Source organism: Pleurodeles waltl, chromosome 7 (genome assembly GCF_031143425.1).
Source record: "Pleurodeles waltl isolate 20211129_DDA chromosome 7, aPleWal1.hap1.20221129, whole genome shotgun sequence".
NCBI lineage: Eukaryota > Metazoa > Chordata > Amphibia > Caudata > Salamandridae > Pleurodeles > Pleurodeles waltl.
This window is the reverse complement of record NC_090446.1, coordinates 1,056,925,049-1,056,945,884: the sequence shown is the minus strand read 5'-3', so window position 1 is coordinate 1,056,945,884 and position 20,836 is coordinate 1,056,925,049. Positions and strand designations below refer to the sequence as shown.

At 42.6% G+C, this 20,836-nt stretch overlaps 1 protein-coding gene across 8 annotated transcripts in view; it reads left to right on the top strand.

Moving 5' to 3' along the window:
* RHBDL3 (rhomboid like 3) overlaps positions 1-20,836 on the top strand; it is a 541,614-nt gene that overhangs the window by 477,095 nt on the left and 43,683 nt on the right. For all 8 annotated transcript variants that reach the window (XM_069199957.1, XM_069199951.1, XM_069199956.1 and 5 more), the window contains one exon: positions 19,803-19,903. In XM_069199957.1, the coding sequence (XP_069056058.1) occupies positions 19,803-19,903 (101 nt within the window). The remainder of the gene's footprint in view (positions 1-19,802; positions 19,904-20,836) is intronic.

The following is a 20,836-nucleotide window of genomic DNA, read 5'->3' as shown; positions in this document are numbered from 1 at the left end:
ATGTGAGGGCAGGCCACTAGCCTTTGAAATGTAAGTGTCAGGCCCTCCACTCTTCCAGCCCAGGAAGACCCATTCAGTATGCAGATGAGTGCAGTTGGGACTGAGTGTCCTGTGTTAGTGGTTGCCTGGGTGAAATGCACAAGGGAGCTCTCAACCAGCCCAGCCCAAACATTGATTGGAGACAAGCTGTAAGGCACAGATGGATTTTAAGTGCAGAGAAGTGCTCACTTTCTACAAGTGGCATTTCTAAAATAGTGATATAAAATCCAACCTCACCAATAAGCAGAACCTTCTATTACCATTCTGGCCATACTAACTATGACCTTGTTACCCTTTTCTGATCAGAATTAACCACTCAAACAGTATACAAGGGTAGTCCTAATGCTATCCTGTGACAGGAACAGGCCTCACAGTAGTGTAAAACGAATTTAGGAGGTTTCCACTCCCAGGACATATAAAACACACATGTACATGTCCTGCCGTTTACCTACATAGCACCCTGCCCTAGGGGTTACCCAGGGCCTACATTAGGGGTGACTTATTTGTGGAAACAGGGGAGTTTAGGGCTTGGCAAGTACTTTTACATGCCAAGTCAAAGTGACAGTGAAACTGCACACACAGGCCTTGCAATGGCAGGCCTGAGACATAGTTAAGGGGCTACTTATGTGGGTGGCACAACCAGTGCTGCAGGCCCACTAGTACCATTCAATTTACAGACCCTGGGCACATATAGTGCACTTTTCTAGGGACTTACAAGTAAAACAAATATGCCACTTTGGGAATGAACCAATGTTACCATGTTTAAGGGAGAGAGCATTTGCACTTTAGCACTAGTTTGCAGTGGTAAAGTGCTCAGAGTCCTAAAACCAGCAAAAACAGTGTCAATAAAGTGGAAGGAGGCAGTTAAACAGTTGGGGGATGACCACCTTAAGGCTGTCAGGTCTAATAGTTTCTAAACAGGAATTTAGAAACATTCAGGTCCACCACCTTGACGTCATGTCATTAGTGAATTAAGAGGCAAGTCAGTGGTCATCTGTACCCTACATACAGCCAGCCTAGATCTTTGTTATGCGTGAAGCAACATTATAGTCTATTAAATCAAGCAGAGGGCATGTTTTGTACATCAGCCATCCTGAACATAATTCAATATGCTCTTGCATGTAAAAATGAAGAAAAAAGGGGGAATCGTGGAAAAAAAAGTATTTGCCTAGGCTTACAAAAGTTTGGCAAACGGGGAAGACAATACTGATTGCAGGTTTTCTGGTTGCACACTGTGCAACCTAGATGGGTAGCTCTTTCCCTCTCCTGTTTTACGTCAAAGGTTAATGTTTGTCTATAATTGTCCTAACATGGTTACAACGTGGGTGGCAGGCACAAGCCACAGAAAACTCGTCTTGTTTTGGGCTTGGAGGACCGTGGGGACCTTGAGGTGGGCAAGAGCATGTAACTTGAACCTTTATTGACTCACCTACCTCTATGTGATTGTTTCGTGTTCCATACATTCTGCAAGAAGTAGCTCCCTGTTGGCTCCTGATATTGCACATGCTAAGATCTAATAAATTTAGATAAGTGTGACTATAAATATTCCTGTATACACAATGGAGTTCAGACAGAGCGATTTTACAAAGAAAACCATCACAGTTCCTGTTCTGTAAAAACAGTGTCATTTTAACACGAGGCTTAGGCCAGGTAGCATGTTTATGTGCCATGAGCGTTAGGTGTAGCGCAAACAGAAAATAGTCTAAGCAAAAAATGCTATATTGGGGAATATGGCACTTATTTTCATATAGTGCTTTTTGCTTTTTTATGTTTCTAAGAACTGTAAAAAACAAGAGCTACAAATTTGTCATTTTCATTGCTAATTTTACTAGCCTCTGAAGAATGGATGATTGAGGTGGCCTTGTATAGATGACAAGGCGGCTGAGGAAACAGGGGAGGTAAGAGGGAGGAGGATAATTACAGGCACTCAAATTCTTTACATTTGGGCGCTTAAAATAACTAGTAACCAAATGCTCATTTTCTGGTTATGTTCTTAAGGAGGAGGTGGTTTGCAGTGTGTGGCCCGAACAGTTGTATATCGAACCCACTAAGAGCTGCATGGATTGTTCAACATAGACGAATGAGAGGTGATTAATGAATAAATATGTATGTCTTACTATCATTCTAGGCATCACCAGTCTGTATTTAAAGTACATATTACATGGAGGAGGGAGGGATCTACGTCTGTGAGATAATTTTAGCTGCACCCGATGCCTGTATCAGGAGGCATTAGAACATTATAAACCAGTAAATCTGAAAACACATGGAAATCCTGTATCACTGCAAGGAGTGCATGTTATGGCTTGTTCTCCATGGCTCTCTTTTTACTAACACATTTTTAGTAATTACTTGTTTTACTTTTGTATGTGGTTAAATGGTTTCCTAATATAGTTTAGGGCTTCAGCTCCATTCCGGAACTCTAGCCAGGGCCAAACACATCAAAGCAGCTCATTTAGGAAAAGTAACAAATGTATACATTTGACTGAGGTTAGGAAAGCTGTGTCGCGCCTCTCTCTTCAGCTGATCTTGGGATTTCACTGATGGCCCTTTGTCATTTGATCATCTTTCACAATACTTCATTTGTGCTGGTTGTTGACTGTGTCCACCACTGCCACTTTGTTTGGAGGACCTGGAACTCTTTCCATTTCCTCCTGCAAACATTTGGTCTGGCCTGAGAGATAAAGTCCTCTGTCTCTCCTGGAGGCCTGTCCTTCTGTACCTCACCGGATCGTCCAGGCTGAAGCATTCCTGATGGTATGGTGAGGTCACTATGACAGAGCGATGGGATGCCCCAGCTGGGCAGGACATGCCACGGCTGTTCGCTTGTGCAGTTGACCACCAGCTTTGCACTGTAGTTCGCTTGTGATACCTCCGTCACTTCTCTGCCTCATGTAGCACATCTGCTCTGCTGTCGGCCACGTGAATGTAAGCTACCCCCAAGGGCAGGACTGCATGAAAGCGCAACTGTTTCTCAGCATGTGCATGCATCTGAGAGGGACAAAATACATAGGATGTCATACCACTTCCTCAAAAAGGTTAGTGAAGCTGGAACAGCAGCAGTGAGATGTCAGGCTAGGCTGGTGTCTCTTGAAGACAGGTAAGGCCGGATAAAAGTCAGTTAACCAAGACAAAGGTTAATTAACAAATAGAATAGAAGTAGAGTTTATTTATCTCAGAGAATGAAATGAAGGCAATGCTAAAATTAAGAGAGAACAATAAGAATGACGTTTAATAGATTAAGACATCACAATTCAGGGAGAGTTAATATAGCAAGAGAACAGGATGGAAGGAGTTTTAATAAGTCAAAAGAAGAGAATGGAGGTACACTTTAATAGTCCGATAGAGCAGAATGGAAGTAAAGTTTAACAGACCATAAAAAACAAGCATTTGCAATGCAATGGGTCTTGCGTTTGCTCCAGATAGAGCTATTAGCGTTGTAAATTACTAACTGGACTTTTCTCGCCACTTAAATTGAAAATGAAATGTATAACAGTTGACATAAGCGAGCCGATTTAAAGCGCCATGTCAGCCATGAGCATGAGCGCGAAGGAGAGACACAAAAAGAAAAAGTAGTTTGCTCGCAGTCAAACGTATCGGCAATCCATGTAATGGGGCAGTCTGCAGAGCAGTAACAAAACCGCCCAAGGAGGGACACACTTAAATCATTTACCAATAATAATGAAGGATTTTTGAAAGGCAAGCCCAGGAACAAGTGAAGGTGATGGGTGTGGTTAGAAGCCCACAATACTAACAGCAAATGAAAGCGCCTGCACGCTCAACCTAAAAACGATTGAGGTTAAAGTTCAAGGTCAAGTTTAGTATACCAAACTGAAAGCTAAGGTTAAAAAAAAGTCAGATAAAAGAATGCAAGTACAATTCAATAAAACAATCGAACCAATTGAAAACAGTAAACCTAAAGAACCACAATAAGATAATGCAAGAAGGAAAAACGGAAAAATACTGTTTCATACATCTCCAAGTAAAGAACGGAGATGTACTTTGATAAACCAAGATAGCAGAAGAGAGGTGGTAACCTACCTGGCCTCATGGCATTAATAATAGCAAATCTACAACCAATGAGATAATTTTATTGAAAATTATATTCATGACACCATATTTATCTCAGACAATATTTCTTTTAACTGGACATACAACGAAAAGGCTAATGTGTAGTAACCCAACAACACAAAGGTGTGTGTATTGTATGCCAGAATATCATAAAGGAAACTATAGTTGTACCTAAATATTGTGGCCTGAGTACATTTTACAAAACATCACTCTGTTGAATGCAGATATGTATATTTTTTGACAGCCAATATTTAGGGAACTAAATTCTATATGTGGGTGTGTGAGTGTGTCTATGTGTGTGTTGCAATGTATGAAGGCCACAGATTTGCCCAGATCATGTGAGAAGCTGGAACTCGGGTGTGAAGTTGGAAGGGTTGCATCCCTAAGTATACCAACATGAGGACATTGTTGGAAATGAAATAATAATTATGTGGGACTGCAAGTACCAGAGTATGGAATTGGAAGTGTGCATCAAGGCTCCTAATCAAATTAACTGACAATTGACTTTAGGGCACAGAACTAAATCTAGAGCTAAAGGAGCATAATTAGTGAGAAACAAAGAAGGCGGACAAATCATTTGCATCTATTATTATCTACTATGCTGAATTAAACTTGATCTAAGAATTAATAGCATTAATAATCACAGAAATAATTATAATACTAATAATAATAATAGCATTAATAATTAGGGTAAGGCATTCATTTTGAGGGCCGGGACATGTAGTGAAAAGCATCAGACTTTGGACATATGCCAGTGTTCCATAGACCAGGTTCCTTGCAGCAAGATGGGATTTTGTGTGCCAAGATCAGCCAGTGCTAGAGACGCTGCCAAAAAGCATGGAATGTAAGTTCAATGTCATGAAAGATTAGGTGTAGGGAAACAGTCAGGTCTTGATGACCCCTAAAGATGACTATGTAATTATGAATAATTCTGATGCCAGTCAGAATGGAAGAAAGGTTGATGATACTCTTAGAACTTGCTAAAACTTGGGGCTTACATTTTTAGATAGGTCCTTGAGCGAAGGCTTTGCCTGAACATGTAGGTCCATGGTCTTTGTTTGATGTAATGCAGATCCAATGCCATTATGACCCGATAAGTAATGCAGAATGCCGTGAATAAACTCCTGTGGCTTTAAAAAAAAACAACAGAGACCATGTTGGAATGGAATTAACCAAGGTGGAGAGTATTTGCCACTGAGTTCTGCCCCCTATGCAAACTGCATCAGAGATATTAATAATTCAGTGGTACACAATGGAGCCAATGTTCACTAAATTTAAAGAAGAGAATGAAATAAACTAAGAGAACACATGTATGTGAATGTTAGTACACTAGAAAGAATGGAAACAAGCGTTAAAGTAAGAGAAGAGAATGGAGGCGAAGTAGAACAAACTGCAGAGGATATTACTACAAATAGATAAACCAAAATTACTAATTGTAGGTAAATATATAATCTCAGAAAGGAGACTAAAGCCAAAGGTAATAAAGTACGATATTAATTGTAATAAACAAAGAGAATAGAAAGGAGGTGCACTTGAATACGACAATAAAATGTGTTACAACAAAATAAACCAAGAGGGAAGAAAAGAGGTAAAGTTTAAAACAATACAGAATAGAAAAGAAGTAAAGTAAAAGAGAAGGCAAAGGAGACAAGGATCAATAAACAAGGAGAAATGAAAGAAAGCAAAATTTCAAAAATATAAAAGAGCAGAATGTAGGTAATGTTCAGTACACCTAGAGAACAGAATGGATGTACTTTTTAATGAACCAAGAGTTCAGAATGGAGGAAATTACAATACGACTTGAAAACAGAGTAGAAACTAAGTTTAGAGAACAGAAAAAAGTTAAAATTTAATAAACAAATAGAATAGAAAACAACTTTTAACACATGAAGAAAACAGAATGGAAGCTAGGTTTCATAAACTGAAAGAATAGACAATGAAGGGTAAGTTCTGTAAATAGAGAATAGAATTCAGGTACCATTGAATGAATCAAATAAAAAGAAAGGTGTTATAAGTCATTAAACCAAAAAAACGAATTAAGTGCCACCTCCTTCCTGAAGCAGGCTATCAATGACAATGGGCGAGTACGAAAGAGTTACACAAAGAAACCGGCAAGCAAGCATACTTCACCGGATGCTACTGAGAGTGAAAGAAAACAGTAATTAAAAATGAACTTTAGAATCGTCTTTTGTCAGGCACATACAGTGGGGTTAATCAGTGCATGGCTGATTCTTGGCCAAAGTCCCTCGGGATCATGCTGCGCTATCAGTTTCATCTATCTCAGCCTCTGCCAGCATTTTAGAGGTGATAGAACTTGGCTGACAATAGATCAATATCCAATTAAAAGAGGAGGAGAATAGCTGAAAGATTCACTCTCTAATTCAGATTGAGATTGAAAGGTCAAGACCAAGATGAATAATTGTTATTTCTCTACCAAGCCTATAATGAACAGTGAGGGGTTGCAGTCATTCACCACAGAAGGAAGGTCCCTTTTCTTCTACTTTCTGCAGCTCTTTTAAAATGTGCATGTGTGTGTGCATATACTGAAGACAGCTTTTCCCATCCTATATAAAAGCACCAGTTCATCAGCTACTGTTAAGCTGTAAGACATAGGGCATTATCACACTCATTCCTTACGTGGTAAGGCGTAAACTACCTTCTGGTAACCTTCCTTACTCCAATGAACCTTTTTCAGCTCAGTACTTCTACTGATTAAATAAATCCACCTCCTATAGAAGGCCCAGGTTTACCAAGAAGTAACACAATGCGGTGTAGCAAGTAAACTTGCTCTGGTTTGTGTGAAAGTGAAAGAGAAGAACCTGACAAATCCATTGAAATGTGGGACTGTCCTCCTCTCTGCGCTGGCGCACCGTAGGCAGCCATGCACCAACATCAGACTCCCTTGCACCATAGCTCAAGGATGCCACTGTTGTCTCCAGCATAGGGTTTGTACTGAAAGGGGCACGTTCAAATACAAAACCTGTTATACAGCTTTTCCCACTTTGTACATGTGCTGTACAATGCAGCGCCTATGCAAAGTGTGAAAAACGAGAAGAAATAAAAGTATTTTTATTCATTGTGCCTTTTCAAGGAGGCATGAGATTTTGGCACACATCCCTCTCTATGATTCTTTGTAGGTAGGAACTTGCATCAAACTCCATGAGTGGTTGTATGGCAATGTCTATGCACCACCCATGGAATGCCCCCTTGACACAGAGTAACACTCAGCAGCACATTGCACAACTTTGCATTACTTTGGATTCCTATCCAAAGCAAATCCTGATTCGGTAGTAACTCCCACCTGAATACTTTGCATTAAATTTGCATTAGAACACTAATGCAAACCCACTGCAAAGTGATTGAACATCTGGGCATAAGAGACATAGAAAATCAAACTACTTCACCCTCCTTTCCTCTGATCTTCCCCTGACACCCCTCCCTCTCTGGAAAGACCATTAATGGAGGGCACACCCACAACCCATCTTGTCATCTCCAAGGATCAAGGGTATGAGGGTGGACTGTGCTGAGATGAGGAAGCGTAATCGAAGCAAAGAAGATTATCAGCAAGCAGTCTACGCATTGCCTCCTCAATCCATCCTTGTCCCAGCCTTTATGTAAATTAGGGAGCCAAAACTGTAAGCTTAGAGCCTGATTCCCGAACAAAGCAAATCAACCTGCAGAAGTCAAAAACTGTTGGGGTTCACTGCTTAGGGCACCCAGGAGCTCTAATGACCTTGACATCAAAATGAAAAAAGATGAAAAAAGCGAGAGAGACCCTAAGACTAACTGGAAGATCTCCTTATCTGGACAACTGAATTGAAGCCTCAGATACAGAGGAGATCGAAGAGTAGCAGCCCTCCTCTGGGCAAAAGAGCACACTTGCTGCTTGCAAAGAGGTCCACACAAGGGGATCCAAACCCTCTGCACACCACCGCCAAGGATGCCAGTGACAGCAAGAGGAACACACAAACCACAAGCCGATGTCCACAGACCTGTCCCTGCCTGACAGTGTGCAAAGGCAGGGGGCCAACACACTCTGCCACTTGTGTCCATGTTGATTTTAACCCCTTATCCTGTGTTACTGCATCTCTTGCAAGCCAGCTTCTCACCTTATACTTGGCCATTTATCTCCTAATTCCGCATCATATATTGGTCATGTTGCTTTCTCCCTCTAGCAATTACACCTACTCATGCTTCTGTTGTACCATTGTCTTGCATCTCCCACTCTAGTTTCCCATAGCACATGATAGTCACTTGCCATGCTCATATGTGCTGACCTCGGCTTGGAGTTGTCTCTGGCTTCCTGCACTCTCTGGCCTACAGACCTCCTTGATTATTGATCCCAGTGATCCACGCTTCAGTGGTTCCTGCACTATGCTCTAAACCCCCACATGTTGAGGACTGGGCTCCCTATTATGCCTACTGGATTTTGGTGGTCCATCTATACAATCACTATCCACCCCTTGGTCCTACCGACATCCTTCCTTCCATTCATCTAGCACTCTCCATTTATTTACCTTCCATATCTATTCAGTATTAACCATTCATTCACCATCAGCTCACCGTCCACCGTTCAGTCACCACCCATGCAGTGTTTACAATTCATTCACCAGTTACCGTCCATAGCTACCATCCATTCATCACCCAACATCTGTTCACCATTCACTCACCCTTCCGTAACTGAACACAGCATGACAGAGGGAGCTCAGATGCAAAATGTAAGTAGTGACCTTAGAAGGGAGAAGGAGCATTCTAGAGGAGGACTGCAGAAACAAGACAAACTACTCCAGATAGAGCTATAAGCACCTTCCTCAGATGAGCTCTCCAGAACTGGATGCAACTGTCCAAACTGGGCACAGCTGGTAGAGTCTCTCAGTAGTAGCAATACCCCGGGTGAGACACAGACGGTTAGAAACAGTATTCCAGACGAGCTCTTCAGAACTGTACACAGTCCTCCAGACCGGACTTTCCTGGTAGTATTACACTGCACAGTAGTAACAACTCCCTCCTCCTCCTTGCATTGATGTTATTCCCTCTGAGGTCACCCCGTATGGGAGCTCAAAAGATGCTCGAGCACAGGAGACGCCTGCACTGCTGCTACCTTTGCTGCTGCCCTTCTGTGTATTAAGATACTCTTTCACTGTTGCCGCATGCTGTACGCCTCTGTGTGGGAGTTACACTTGCACTGCTGCTGCACACGCTGTATCTTGTTTGTGCTGTGCTGTGTGACGGAAGATGCACTACATCTGCCCAGGTTACGCCTGCTCTGTGTGCGAGGGGTTACCTGGCTTATGCCAGTGTTGTACCTGTCTCTGCAAGCATCATACATTGCTGCTGCCCAAGACTTACATACGGTGTGGCGTGCACATATCTAATTGAGGCTATCAAACATTCCTTCTGTACTTGGGCCATCAATGTCAAGTTTCAAGATGTCATCTCCAGCTCTACGTGGACCATTCTGTAATTCACGACGAGGGCACGACAGGGACTTTCAAAACATTGAAACGTCACAAAGAGTGTCCAAACCTCTCCAATGTATTTGCTGTTTCGCAGTAACACACCCGTCCTGTAAAGTTTCCCCTCCTGTGGGACGTCTGAGTGATCTGAACAGTAAGGTTCCTGATGGTGGACATGGGATGCTACTGGTGTGGTGCTGTTGTCCTGTCTTCCTAATGCAGAATCATTTTTGGCATATGTCGGAAAATGATGGCTTGATGAACAAGATGATGCATATTGTAACCAACATATGCCCATCACCCGTGTCTGTCATCATCCTTTCCATGATGCGAAGTATAGTGCCATGGTACTGCATTGTACCAAAGCATTTGAATATGGATTCCAACTCTATTGAGGCCCTGAGCATGCTTGACAGAGTGTGGGTCTGTACTGTGACGTGTGCTGGAGTTGCTGGGTGCCATGTGTGAGACTCATACGGGTACTGGAATTGTGTCACAGTGAATTTGTTACTGCTCAGAAGATTGGGGTGAAACAAAGCTGGAGCCCCGCTTGCAGAAATATACCACCTTCTCGGTGTTACCTTGTTTCTTTATTTTTTATTTTTTTTATTTTGCACACTTATTTTTTTGTCTTCATGTATTCGCAAAAATTATACATTTGTTCTTATTCGTATTCTGTTATAATAATCCTTTTCTCCTGGAGGGGTGTAGAATGATTAAACTGTTTTGGGGAGCAGGATTTGACCTGTCTCGTCAGTGCAGAGAAACACGAAATGGACAGATTAAATTTAAACATTAAACAAACAAGGAAAAGTGGGCACTGCTGCAGTCTTAAAGATTCACAGTAAAGGGAAGGAACCTGGAAAGCAAGCCTCCCTTATAGGCTTACTCATCACCAGAGCTCCTGCCACTATCCCCTCACAATGTGCTCCATTGGTCAGGCGCAACGATCTTCAATAAACTAGTAAGAGCTTCTCAGACAATTAGCCGAATAGGATTGGTAGACAGGATACTAAGGCATACCGGTGTGTAGGTAATTGTAAGATATCCCAATATGATGCTGTCGTTGACAGGCCTAGGAGGGGTGAAAAAAGACCAGCCACGCAAGAGGTATCAGTCCTAGTCAGCTGGGTCTTTCAGGATACACCTGCCTGCCGAGAACTGCCCCAGTTTTTATAAAGTCCAGTCCACCTCTAATTACAAGAAATAGTAGGTGGGCAATACACAGCTGTACGTACATTCATAGTTTTTTGTCCTCATTATAAAGTTGATATATCAATAAGTGTTTGTTTGATGGATAATCCGGTAATATACTCCTCATTGAAATTGCTTTAATCAAAATATTTTTGTTTGTGGTCCTTCTGGATGTTGCAAGGTTGCTACTTCACACTTCCTGTTGCCTTTACAGGCAATGAAGAGGCACGTGTATCTTTCACACTAGATTTTCCTACTCCCATGGCAAACAATTGAGCATCAGAGCAATTTAACGATTTTGACGTGTTACCTTGTTTCTTCTACAAACTTGTTATAGTGTGGGTTTGTAGTGTGCCTTATGTAGGTTGTATTTTGTATCATGCATGCTCTTCTGAAAGGTGCTACAATCTTGTACCTGGGTTTAAGCATGGGTTGCAGGAGAGAGAGGTTGATAGATATAGAAGGACTTATAGATAGGTAGCATGTTTCTCTAGTGACATGTATCTCAGTTGATCAAGTGTTTGGGCACAGCCATGTTTTTACTGCTCCCTGGAATTCTAGGTGGACGTGCATGATCCTCATTCTTGCCGGAAGTTAGTTTCACTATATTGCATTCTGGGCTAGCAAAGAAGTACTGATAATGCTTAACATAGTAAAGGCAGGGATGGCCATTTACCTTTACTTATGAAGAACGGCTGTCAAGCTTGAGAGCAAATACAGGGTCACTCAGAAAGACAGATGAGAATCTCATTCTTTTCCTCTTTGGGTTGTTTCTCAAGCTTGTCAGAACCAAGGCTCAAAGGAAGACACTTGCGGGAATCAGGGACAAGGGTAGAAGAGAAAAGTGGCTGCTCTAGTTGACACCTTCAGGAATTGCAATAGCAAGTATTTAGCAAGGAGGCACTGAAGTTCATCAACACAATGGATGTTCATGTAAAGGATGAAGGACGGGTATGAAAGTGAGTTGATCACATCAAGTAATGTATGCACGAGATAGAGGTGGTGTACATACCACCCATACTATTGGAAGTTGCTGTAACTGGCTACCTGGAGACTGCCAGAGAGCCAAATGGAAGAAAGTAGTCACTCGGAATGGACTCAGGCTAAAGGGAAGCAGCATGGCAGAGGCTGCTGAAAGAGGTGTCAAAATGGAGTTGTTCACTAAAACATATGTCAGGGAACAGGACTTATAGATAGAGAGAAGAAAACAACAAAGCCCTAACCACGGAAACCAGCCTAAGGCAGAACCAAAAAATGTGGAAAGACATGAATAGTGTGAACGGAGAACAGCAGATGTAACCCACCAACCTCTGTTGCCAGGTACGTGCATTCTGGAGGGAGGGCATTTTATCCTGACACTTTCCCCTCCCCTAAACTCTTCCTGTGTCTAGAGTGATCTTCTGACGGTGCCACTGAGGTGCCTCAGCCTGCATCCCTTGGTTTCCGCCTCCGACTACTGATCAGTGTTCCAGACTCCCTTCGGCCATCGCTGTCTCCTGGCTGGTCTAATCCCCTATAACTGCTATATGAGTGATGGTCCTCGTCTAAACAGTCAATTCTGATAAGTACAGCGCTGGATTTCCCTATGAATGCTGACACTTTGTTGCCTTTTGTGAGTAGTCATGCGGTGGCTCCAAACATCCAACTGTTTCAGGGCTGCCAACTGCTAATATGTTTCGCTAGGGCTGAGACAATCAGTTCAGTCAGTGTTCCAATAGCTGTGGTAATGGACTCCCAAAAGTGCTTGGTCGTCTTTCATCTCCCATGCTTCTTGAGGTCAAGCCACTTGCGTGTTGGACTGACAGTTTCTGCTATGGTCAGTTGCACTGATGTTAACTTATGTTATATGGGCAACTTTTCAAATGGGTGTCCTTCTAACACACCTCGTCTGTCCAGACAAGTAGCTTATTTCTTTTGCAAAACTGTAGACTTTCTCTGTTTTCCCGGCTCGTGTGAGGTCCCATGGTTTTTATCACTACACTATTACTGCCTCAGAATAAATGCACACTGTGCAGCACTAAAACCATAGATAGCAGAAACTCTGTCGCCGGATTTCCGGCTCTGAGTCATGTACTTGTACGGTGGAGATATTAACCCTTGAATATGGTGATCTTTCGGTAGGCAACATCAGAATTCCCAAATGGATTCCGTACTCTACCCCTGGTACCATTGTACCAGGGGTAGAGTGTAAGGAAAAGATGGCTGTCAGGATAACTGATTAATCTGGCATCAGTCTCACAGATCAGGATCACTGGTCTGCACTGGCTGCCAGCATGTTTTCAGAGTTTCATCAACAACAACATACATTCGATTGTTCGTTCCCTCAGGAGGATCTCCTGCGTTTCACTAAAATTCCGAGCTGACCCTTGAGTTAATTTCATTGTATTTACCTCGCTGGTGGTTTCCTGTGTCTGAGCGTGGTGCGTGGTTGTGGGGTGGAAGCTCACCGAGAGTCCCTTTGGCAATGTAGTTTCAGTTTATTAATCTCTGAAACCTAGGGTGACCACCTGGGATTGAGGCAAATTCTGGACAGGACTGTAAAAAATTCAGGACAAAGGGTCAAAATTCAGGACAAAAATTCAGGACAAAGGGTCAAAATTCAGGACAAAAATTCAAGAACAAACGTCAGTTTTACAGACACACGCAAGAGAGGCCATGCCTCACTATTTTGTCAGTGCATTTATTTACTCTTTTTTAACATAGCACTTTTTATTCACTGCGGTCTTTTTGTGATTGCCTCCTGGTATGCTACATTCAGGTGTCACATTACGTCCTTGTTCAGTAGTAAATTAATGCCCTTCAGTAATGTGGAAAGCCCATCCGCCCCTACCCAAATCTACCCGATCTTTCTTGAAGAGAAAGTAACAGCAACATTTTGATTATGTTTGTGAACATTTTAAAACCCCTGGCAAACAGTATGGGAAACATTAAGGTAAATAACCTTATGCTAATCTAAACAAATTGAACAAAAACATCTGGCTTACCCCAACCGCCCATGGACTTTAAACCTACATTTTTATTTAAGAGGTTGGGCAGATGGTGTGGACGACAGTCTCACACCTAATGTCAGGATGTGAGGCACCCATAATTTGTCTGTAGTCTCACTGCACTAGAGTGTATGTCTGGGACTCTACATTTATCTCAGAAATGGGAGCCTGGACTACCAATCAAAGATAATAAAAGAGGAGGATGAAATTGAGATCAAATGGGAGATCCTCAGCAAGTAATTCAAAGCGTTGTTGATAAAAACTGGATAAATAAAGAAGAGAAGAACAAGGTGGGACAATTCCTAAAATCAGACAAGGTGGGTCCACCAAGACTATTCGAAGGTATTGGGTACCTGGGGAGTTGTCTCTGCAGACAGGAGCGAAACAGAAGAGGCACTGTCAAGTGGTCGAACAAGCAACACCCATCCACCTTGGCAAACTCTTCTGGTGCAATGGTTCGCTGTTAGTGCTTGTGAAGGGTGAGCAGGGGGCAGACCCCTTGCAAGGTTGTGCAAGGCAATTGCCTGCTTTGTCCATGTCTTTAAATGGTTTTGAAATTGAGCAAATGCCAAACTAGAGATCTGGGTTATCCTTAAGTGTCAAGTACACATAGAATCTTCTAAATATTTGGGATGTAAATTTTACAAACAAAATGTACAAATTTTAAAATGTAATTAGTGTTTCTTAAACATATGGCACTGTTTTCCCCTTTATATACAATTAGATCTCAGATTGAACTAGGAACCAGTTACCTTTTGATATCTAGTGATTAAGATCTACCATTCTTACACTAATTTCCAGGATGAAAATCTCGGCAGAGCGAATGGTCCCTCCAAGCCCAGTTTGCTTTTTGGTCTTCTCTTCTGCTTTCTTTAGTGGGCCGTGTGGCACTAGCGAAGATGGTGTGCTACCCCAATGATAGTATTATTTTGCAAACCTTCCCCTGCTCGTCCTTCATTCCTTCTTCAGACAGGCTACACATCTGATTTGGTTGTTGCAGTGCCATCGGGTAGCTCTTTCCACTCTAAAGTTACCTGTTACTGCGGGTGGATTAGGTCTTCTGGGCTTAGAATGCTATTATTCAGCTGCAGATGTCCAGTGGGTGGCTCGCTGCCCACCTCCCTGCATTAGATGGGGTTTACCAGTAAATACTTTTAAGGAAGGCTTAATACACTGCTCATTGTTTCCTACTGACCATTCCATGGATCACCATCTGGGGTTATCATGCACAACTTTCTCTTGCCCTGCCAGAACCTGTAAACTCACTGACCCGAAGAAACCCTATGCTCCTGCACTACCTTTGCTAAGCCTTCCCCCCCGCACACTGCACTGGTCGCCACTATACTCTACACCACTCTGCTCTGTACTAGTGCATTCTGCACCAATACACTCTATTCTACTGCACTCTATGCCACTCTACCCTGCCCAATGCCACTCTATGCAACTGCACTCTACACCAGTGCACTCTAAACAACTGCACTGTGTGCCACTGTCCTTTACTCTGAACCACTGTACTCTATGCCACTGTTCTCTGTACCACTCTACACCACTGCACTGACACTCTACTCTGCAGCTCTGCACTCTACACCACTCTACTCTATGCCACTGAACTCTAGGCACTATACTCTACTCTACACTACTCTACAATACTCCTCTGTGCACCACTCTACACCACTGCACTCTATGCCACATGAGTCTACTCTGCACTCTGACACTGCACCACTCTGCATTGCTGCAGTCTCTGCTACTCCACTGCACTCTATGTAACTCTACCTCATGCCACTCTATGCCACTGCACTCTGCGCCAATGCACTCTAAACAACTGCACTGTACTCCACTGCCCTCTACTCTGCACCACTGTACTCTACGCCACTGCTCTCTGTGCCACACTGCACTGACACTCTACTCTGCAACATTGCACTCTCCGCCACTGTACTGTACACCAATCTGCTATGTACTACTGCATTCTATGCCACTGCATTTTATGCCACTCTACTCTGCATCACTCCACTCTACAGCACTATACTCTACTCTGCACCACTCTACACTACGCCACTGCACTCCCCGCAACGCAAGTCTACTCTGCAATCTATGCCACTGTACCACTCTACACTACTGCTCTCTCTGCCACTCTATTGTATGCCACTCTACTCCACTGCACTCTATGCCACTCTACTCTGTCCCACGCCACTCCATGCCACTGCACTCTAAACCACTGCACTCTACGCTAACGCACTCTAAACAACTGCACTGTACCCCACTGCACTGTACTTTGCACCACTGGGCTCTACGCCACTGCTCCTAAGCCACTCTACTCCACTCCACACAATTATGCCACTAACCTTAAGCCATGCTGAACAGCAGGTACTATGGTGTATAACATGGCTAATGGCTAAAACACATTAGCAAAGACAATAACTCTTTTGTAGGCGAGACCTGTTGGCTTTGCCAATGTTTGTTAGTACTATGAGGTACCGAGGTCGCTGAAAGAACTGTGAAAAATACAATTACATCATAATAAAAGGTGCTACAAAATGCGCAAATACAGTACATTTCGGTTAAGTAAAAAAAAGCGCTTCTCAAATACAGATTTGAATAATATACAGTTTATACCTAGTACTAAAAAATGTTATATCACTTCATTAAAACCACATACTCCACAGCTCACCTTGGAACACCATTACAATACCTCTCTAAAAGAAATATCTTTGCCACCAGAAAACTTCAAGTGACTCCTTTTAGCAAAGTCAATGCAGGTTTTCAAGCCCCTTTGCATTTGCAGATTTACCAGTTGCACACATTTGCATGTCTTTAGGTAAGGAGACCCCCTGGCAAGAGGGTCTGATTCTTATCTGTCTGCCCCTCCCTCCCTCAGAGCACACGAGACTCCCTGCCTTTGAAAGCTGCTGGGGAAAGTAATCGCCCGTAATTTCGCTCTACCTTCCCTTGTCCATTTGGTGAAAGGCTAAAATTATGGACAAATGCCATCCGTTAAGCCTTTCATCACGGACAACGGACGGCAGGGCGAAATTACGGACAGTCCGTGAAATTTACGGACGGGTGGTCACCCTACATCCTGGGAGGTTTCTGGCGCCAGATCAGCGAGCACGAGAGAGGGCGTCTCATGACGTCTGGAGCAAACATGTCTTTGTCTCCTGTAGCCGTAAACAAATTGGATCCCCACGTGGCGGCAGAGTGCAACCGACGCAACAAGTGGTATAATCAATGATAGAGTTTTTAAAGGTCTTTTTGTGTAATCGCAGACTTTCCCTCATCTTGACTGCCTTCAGGACGGATATCATTTAATTACATTTATTATAAAATGACATCAGAATACACTGAAACCATCTCTTTCCTTCAATTAAAGGTTGTTTTTTAATCCAGCTACTTTGATTTCAGCCATTGTCTTACAATTTTGAATGTCTCGTTTTCTTCGTTGAATCCGATTTTCTCTTGATTGTCACAATTTACCTCGTTGCTTGAAATGCTTTGAAGACTGACATTTTCTTTTCATTTTAGCACCTACAACAATCTCAATTCTTTCATGTACAGTTCCTTAAATAAATACAAGTCTTCTGTCAAACACATTTCCTTCTCATGCATATGATGGCAGCTGTAAAGTTTAAGTATAGATATTATTGCCACCATAGCCCAAAAGCGTGCTGCTTGTCCAAACTGATGCATTTAACAGTCATGAATCATCAATATTAGACAAAACATTCGACCGGTGATTATTTTTCTAGTAAAATAAACATGCTGACACTGAATTCACGCATCTGTATGGTACAATGTTAAATTACGTCTAAACACCATTTGGCCACTTAATGGAGTCCGTGGTGTCGGGAGCTGGGTTCTGGTTGCAGTAACCCCACCCGCCACTTTGTGCCTGGTCTTTAGATGCAACTTCAACTGAAGTTCACTAGGTTCCTGCTAACCAGGTCCCCAGTACCAGTGTTCCTTCCCTAAAACAAGACACCTGGTCACTTGACCCTCAAGTGACCTGGCCATTCAGCCCCCTATACGTCCCTAGTAAATGGTACCCCTGGTACCTAGTGCATTGGTACTGAAGAGGGCCCCTCAGAGCTGCAGCACAGCTTGTGCCACCCAGAGGAACCAAGCTCCAACCTTTTGCAAACTGCGTGACAAGGTGCTCCCAAAATTGAAAATACGATATGGCACACAGCCTGCGTGCCATTCCCCCTTGCACTGCATGCAATATATGTAAGTCACCCCTCTAGCAGGCCTTACAGCCCTAAGGCTGGGTGCATTATATTACATGTGGATGAGGGCATATATACATGAGCAAATATGCCCCTACTATGTCTTTGTCGATTCCCAGAGATAGCAGTGTATAGGGAAGTGCATATTAAATGCATGTGTTGGACACTGGTCACTACGAGTTCCCCAGCTACATGATGGCTTCTCTGAATCCTGGGATGTTTGGTATCAAACATCTCAGAATAATAAACCCTTGATCCCAGTGATGGATTTGTTAATTAAATGCTCACAGAGGGCACCTAAAGTTCCCCCTGAAAACTACCAACTACTAGTGTGTTGACTGGCTGGTCCTGACCGGTTCAGCCACCACAAGTGCGTTTCTGGCCCCCTCAAGCCGAAAGCCAGCACTGTCAAGGGTCCGAGACCAACCAACTAAACATTCATTGAAACATGAATATATTGGTGATCAAATGCCTTATTTAAACCAGTGGTCTTCATGGTCATCAGAAGGGTTACGCTCCCCCCACGACACAGTAATCACACAAAGGATCTTCCAACTCTACATCCTTAGTTGGATCTTCAGCTACTTCCTACCCGATATCAGAAACGTGGTAAATGCAGTGATTGACTACAGGTTCGATCTCATACCCTATGCTTAGCACTCATAATGAAGCTTCCGTGCGGGTGATGGGCTGTCGCAATATAGCCAACAGTTTTTTCTTTGACAGCCATAATTCAGACCACAGATCCTGTTTATTAACGCTGTCCAGTGGATCTCCATAAAGGACAGAGTCAAGGTCAATGCGCATCGCCTGATCCATGCTGAGTGTACCCCTGATGGCCAGGAATCTAGCAGAAAAAAAACTACCTCACCACCAAACACAGTAGATCTTTAGAGGAGGTGCACTTCTTTAAAAGTATCTATCTTTCATTACTAGAAGTTTCTCGGAACTTTATCTTCAGCCAGTGCTGAGGTGTCTGCAATTATGTGGGGATGCGTCTTGAAAGCCACCCAGTCGATGCACACTCAGGTCGTCCTGGACTTGGACGTTTGAAAACAGCAATTTACTAATTTGGACATAAACAACTTCTGTGCTTTTCAGCTAGCTATATGACTAAAATAATAATTAAGATACATTTGTTTAGGAAATCATTTTTTAAAAAATTATTCTAAACGGACCCACTTTTCCATACTAAAAAGATGTACACTGATCGCCATCTTGGATCAGTCAGTGTCCTTATACGGGCGAGACATGACAGCTCCTCTTGACATGTCTGTCTTCTGTGGACTCTAGCAGGGGGACAGGTGGACTCGGATGGGGGGAAGCGTAGAGAGTTTTCTTCATTTGCACAACTTTTTCATTTGCAAAGATGTGGAGTGTGAACTATTCCTCCTTCTGAAGGCCAGATTTTTGTTAGGTCGAGGAAGAGATTAGATACTTTGTAAAGTGGAGCTTCATTCCACAAAATGTGCACAGCCATAACTTGGAAGATAAGTCTTTGAAGGACTTCTTGCATCCCTATGCAGGAGGATGAAATGATTTTATATTAGCATACCGACAGCCACATCAGGCAAAGGCACAAGGTAAGGCATCTCAGAACATATATAGCCTAACAATAAGTAATGTCAAGTTATCTTATAATTCTTAATCACTGCTGGACAAATACAGGAAAGCCCGTCCTTGTATCTTGTTGACTGTATGCATCACTCTTGTCACAATTAATGCACAATTAATGGGATCCCTTGGGATTAGTACGAAAGTTTTCAGGGAATTAGCGAGAACATTTGTGTAGTATTGTACTCTACCTTAACTCCCACACAACTGTTTTCTTTCCCAAGGTTCGTTGGCTGTGTCTGTCGCTGACATGACTGCTCCTGTTGTAGGATCTTCAGGCGGTGTCTATGCTCTCATTTCTGCTCATCTCGCCAACATAGTCATGGTAAGGATCTTGGCAACTCATAAACTTCTTTGAGAACAAAACTATATGGGGCCTGATTTTGAGTGGATAGTGATGGAAGATATAACATCACAGTATCGATTATTAAATATCACTCTACCATAATATCTTGACCAGAATATAAACTACCATTACATTCTGAAAGTAAGTACATATAGATAAGTATAATTTTAATTTTGTGGCTGCCACACGTACGTACCTGCATGCATTGTTGAATGATAACAGCAACTCAGACATAATTTTTTTTTATAGCTCTTGTGTTAGTGATTTGCTGATCTGGGTTGTTATATATATATATATATATATATATATATATATATATATATATATATATATATATATATATATATATATATATATATATATATCTAATATCAATCAGATGGGATAGTCTTTGTTTTTTTTGCAGTTGACCGCCTTCTGGCTGCTGAATCGTAGCCCTTTCTTGCTTCCATGCACCATCTTGTTTGTTAAGTCTGGGCCATCTGGTGGTAAATAGGCCTGAGAAGGGTGTTGAAAAATCGTTTTCTCTCTTCCTGCATCCCTGTTCAAAGTCACAAATCCACTTTGTCGATGACTCTAGTGATGCAGCCCATTGCAATGATGTCAGTGGCTCAGCAGCAAGAAACAGGGGCACTGCCATGCAAAAGGACACTGGTGAAAAGAATTGGTCTGTAGTTAGGCTCTGTACATCTCACCAAGAGTATCAATGATACCACAGCTAGTCCTGAGATTAGCTGACATAGGCTAGTAAATACAGTGGATAGTAAGAACACCGTTGCACCACGCTAACAGTGCAACACCTACATTACATTGTCACGGTACAGGAATGACACAGCAGAGCTTGATTTCTTTGTTATGCGTGCTGTCATTAAACGGTTTCCTGTACCTAACAGAAGCAAAGTGTTAAGAAAG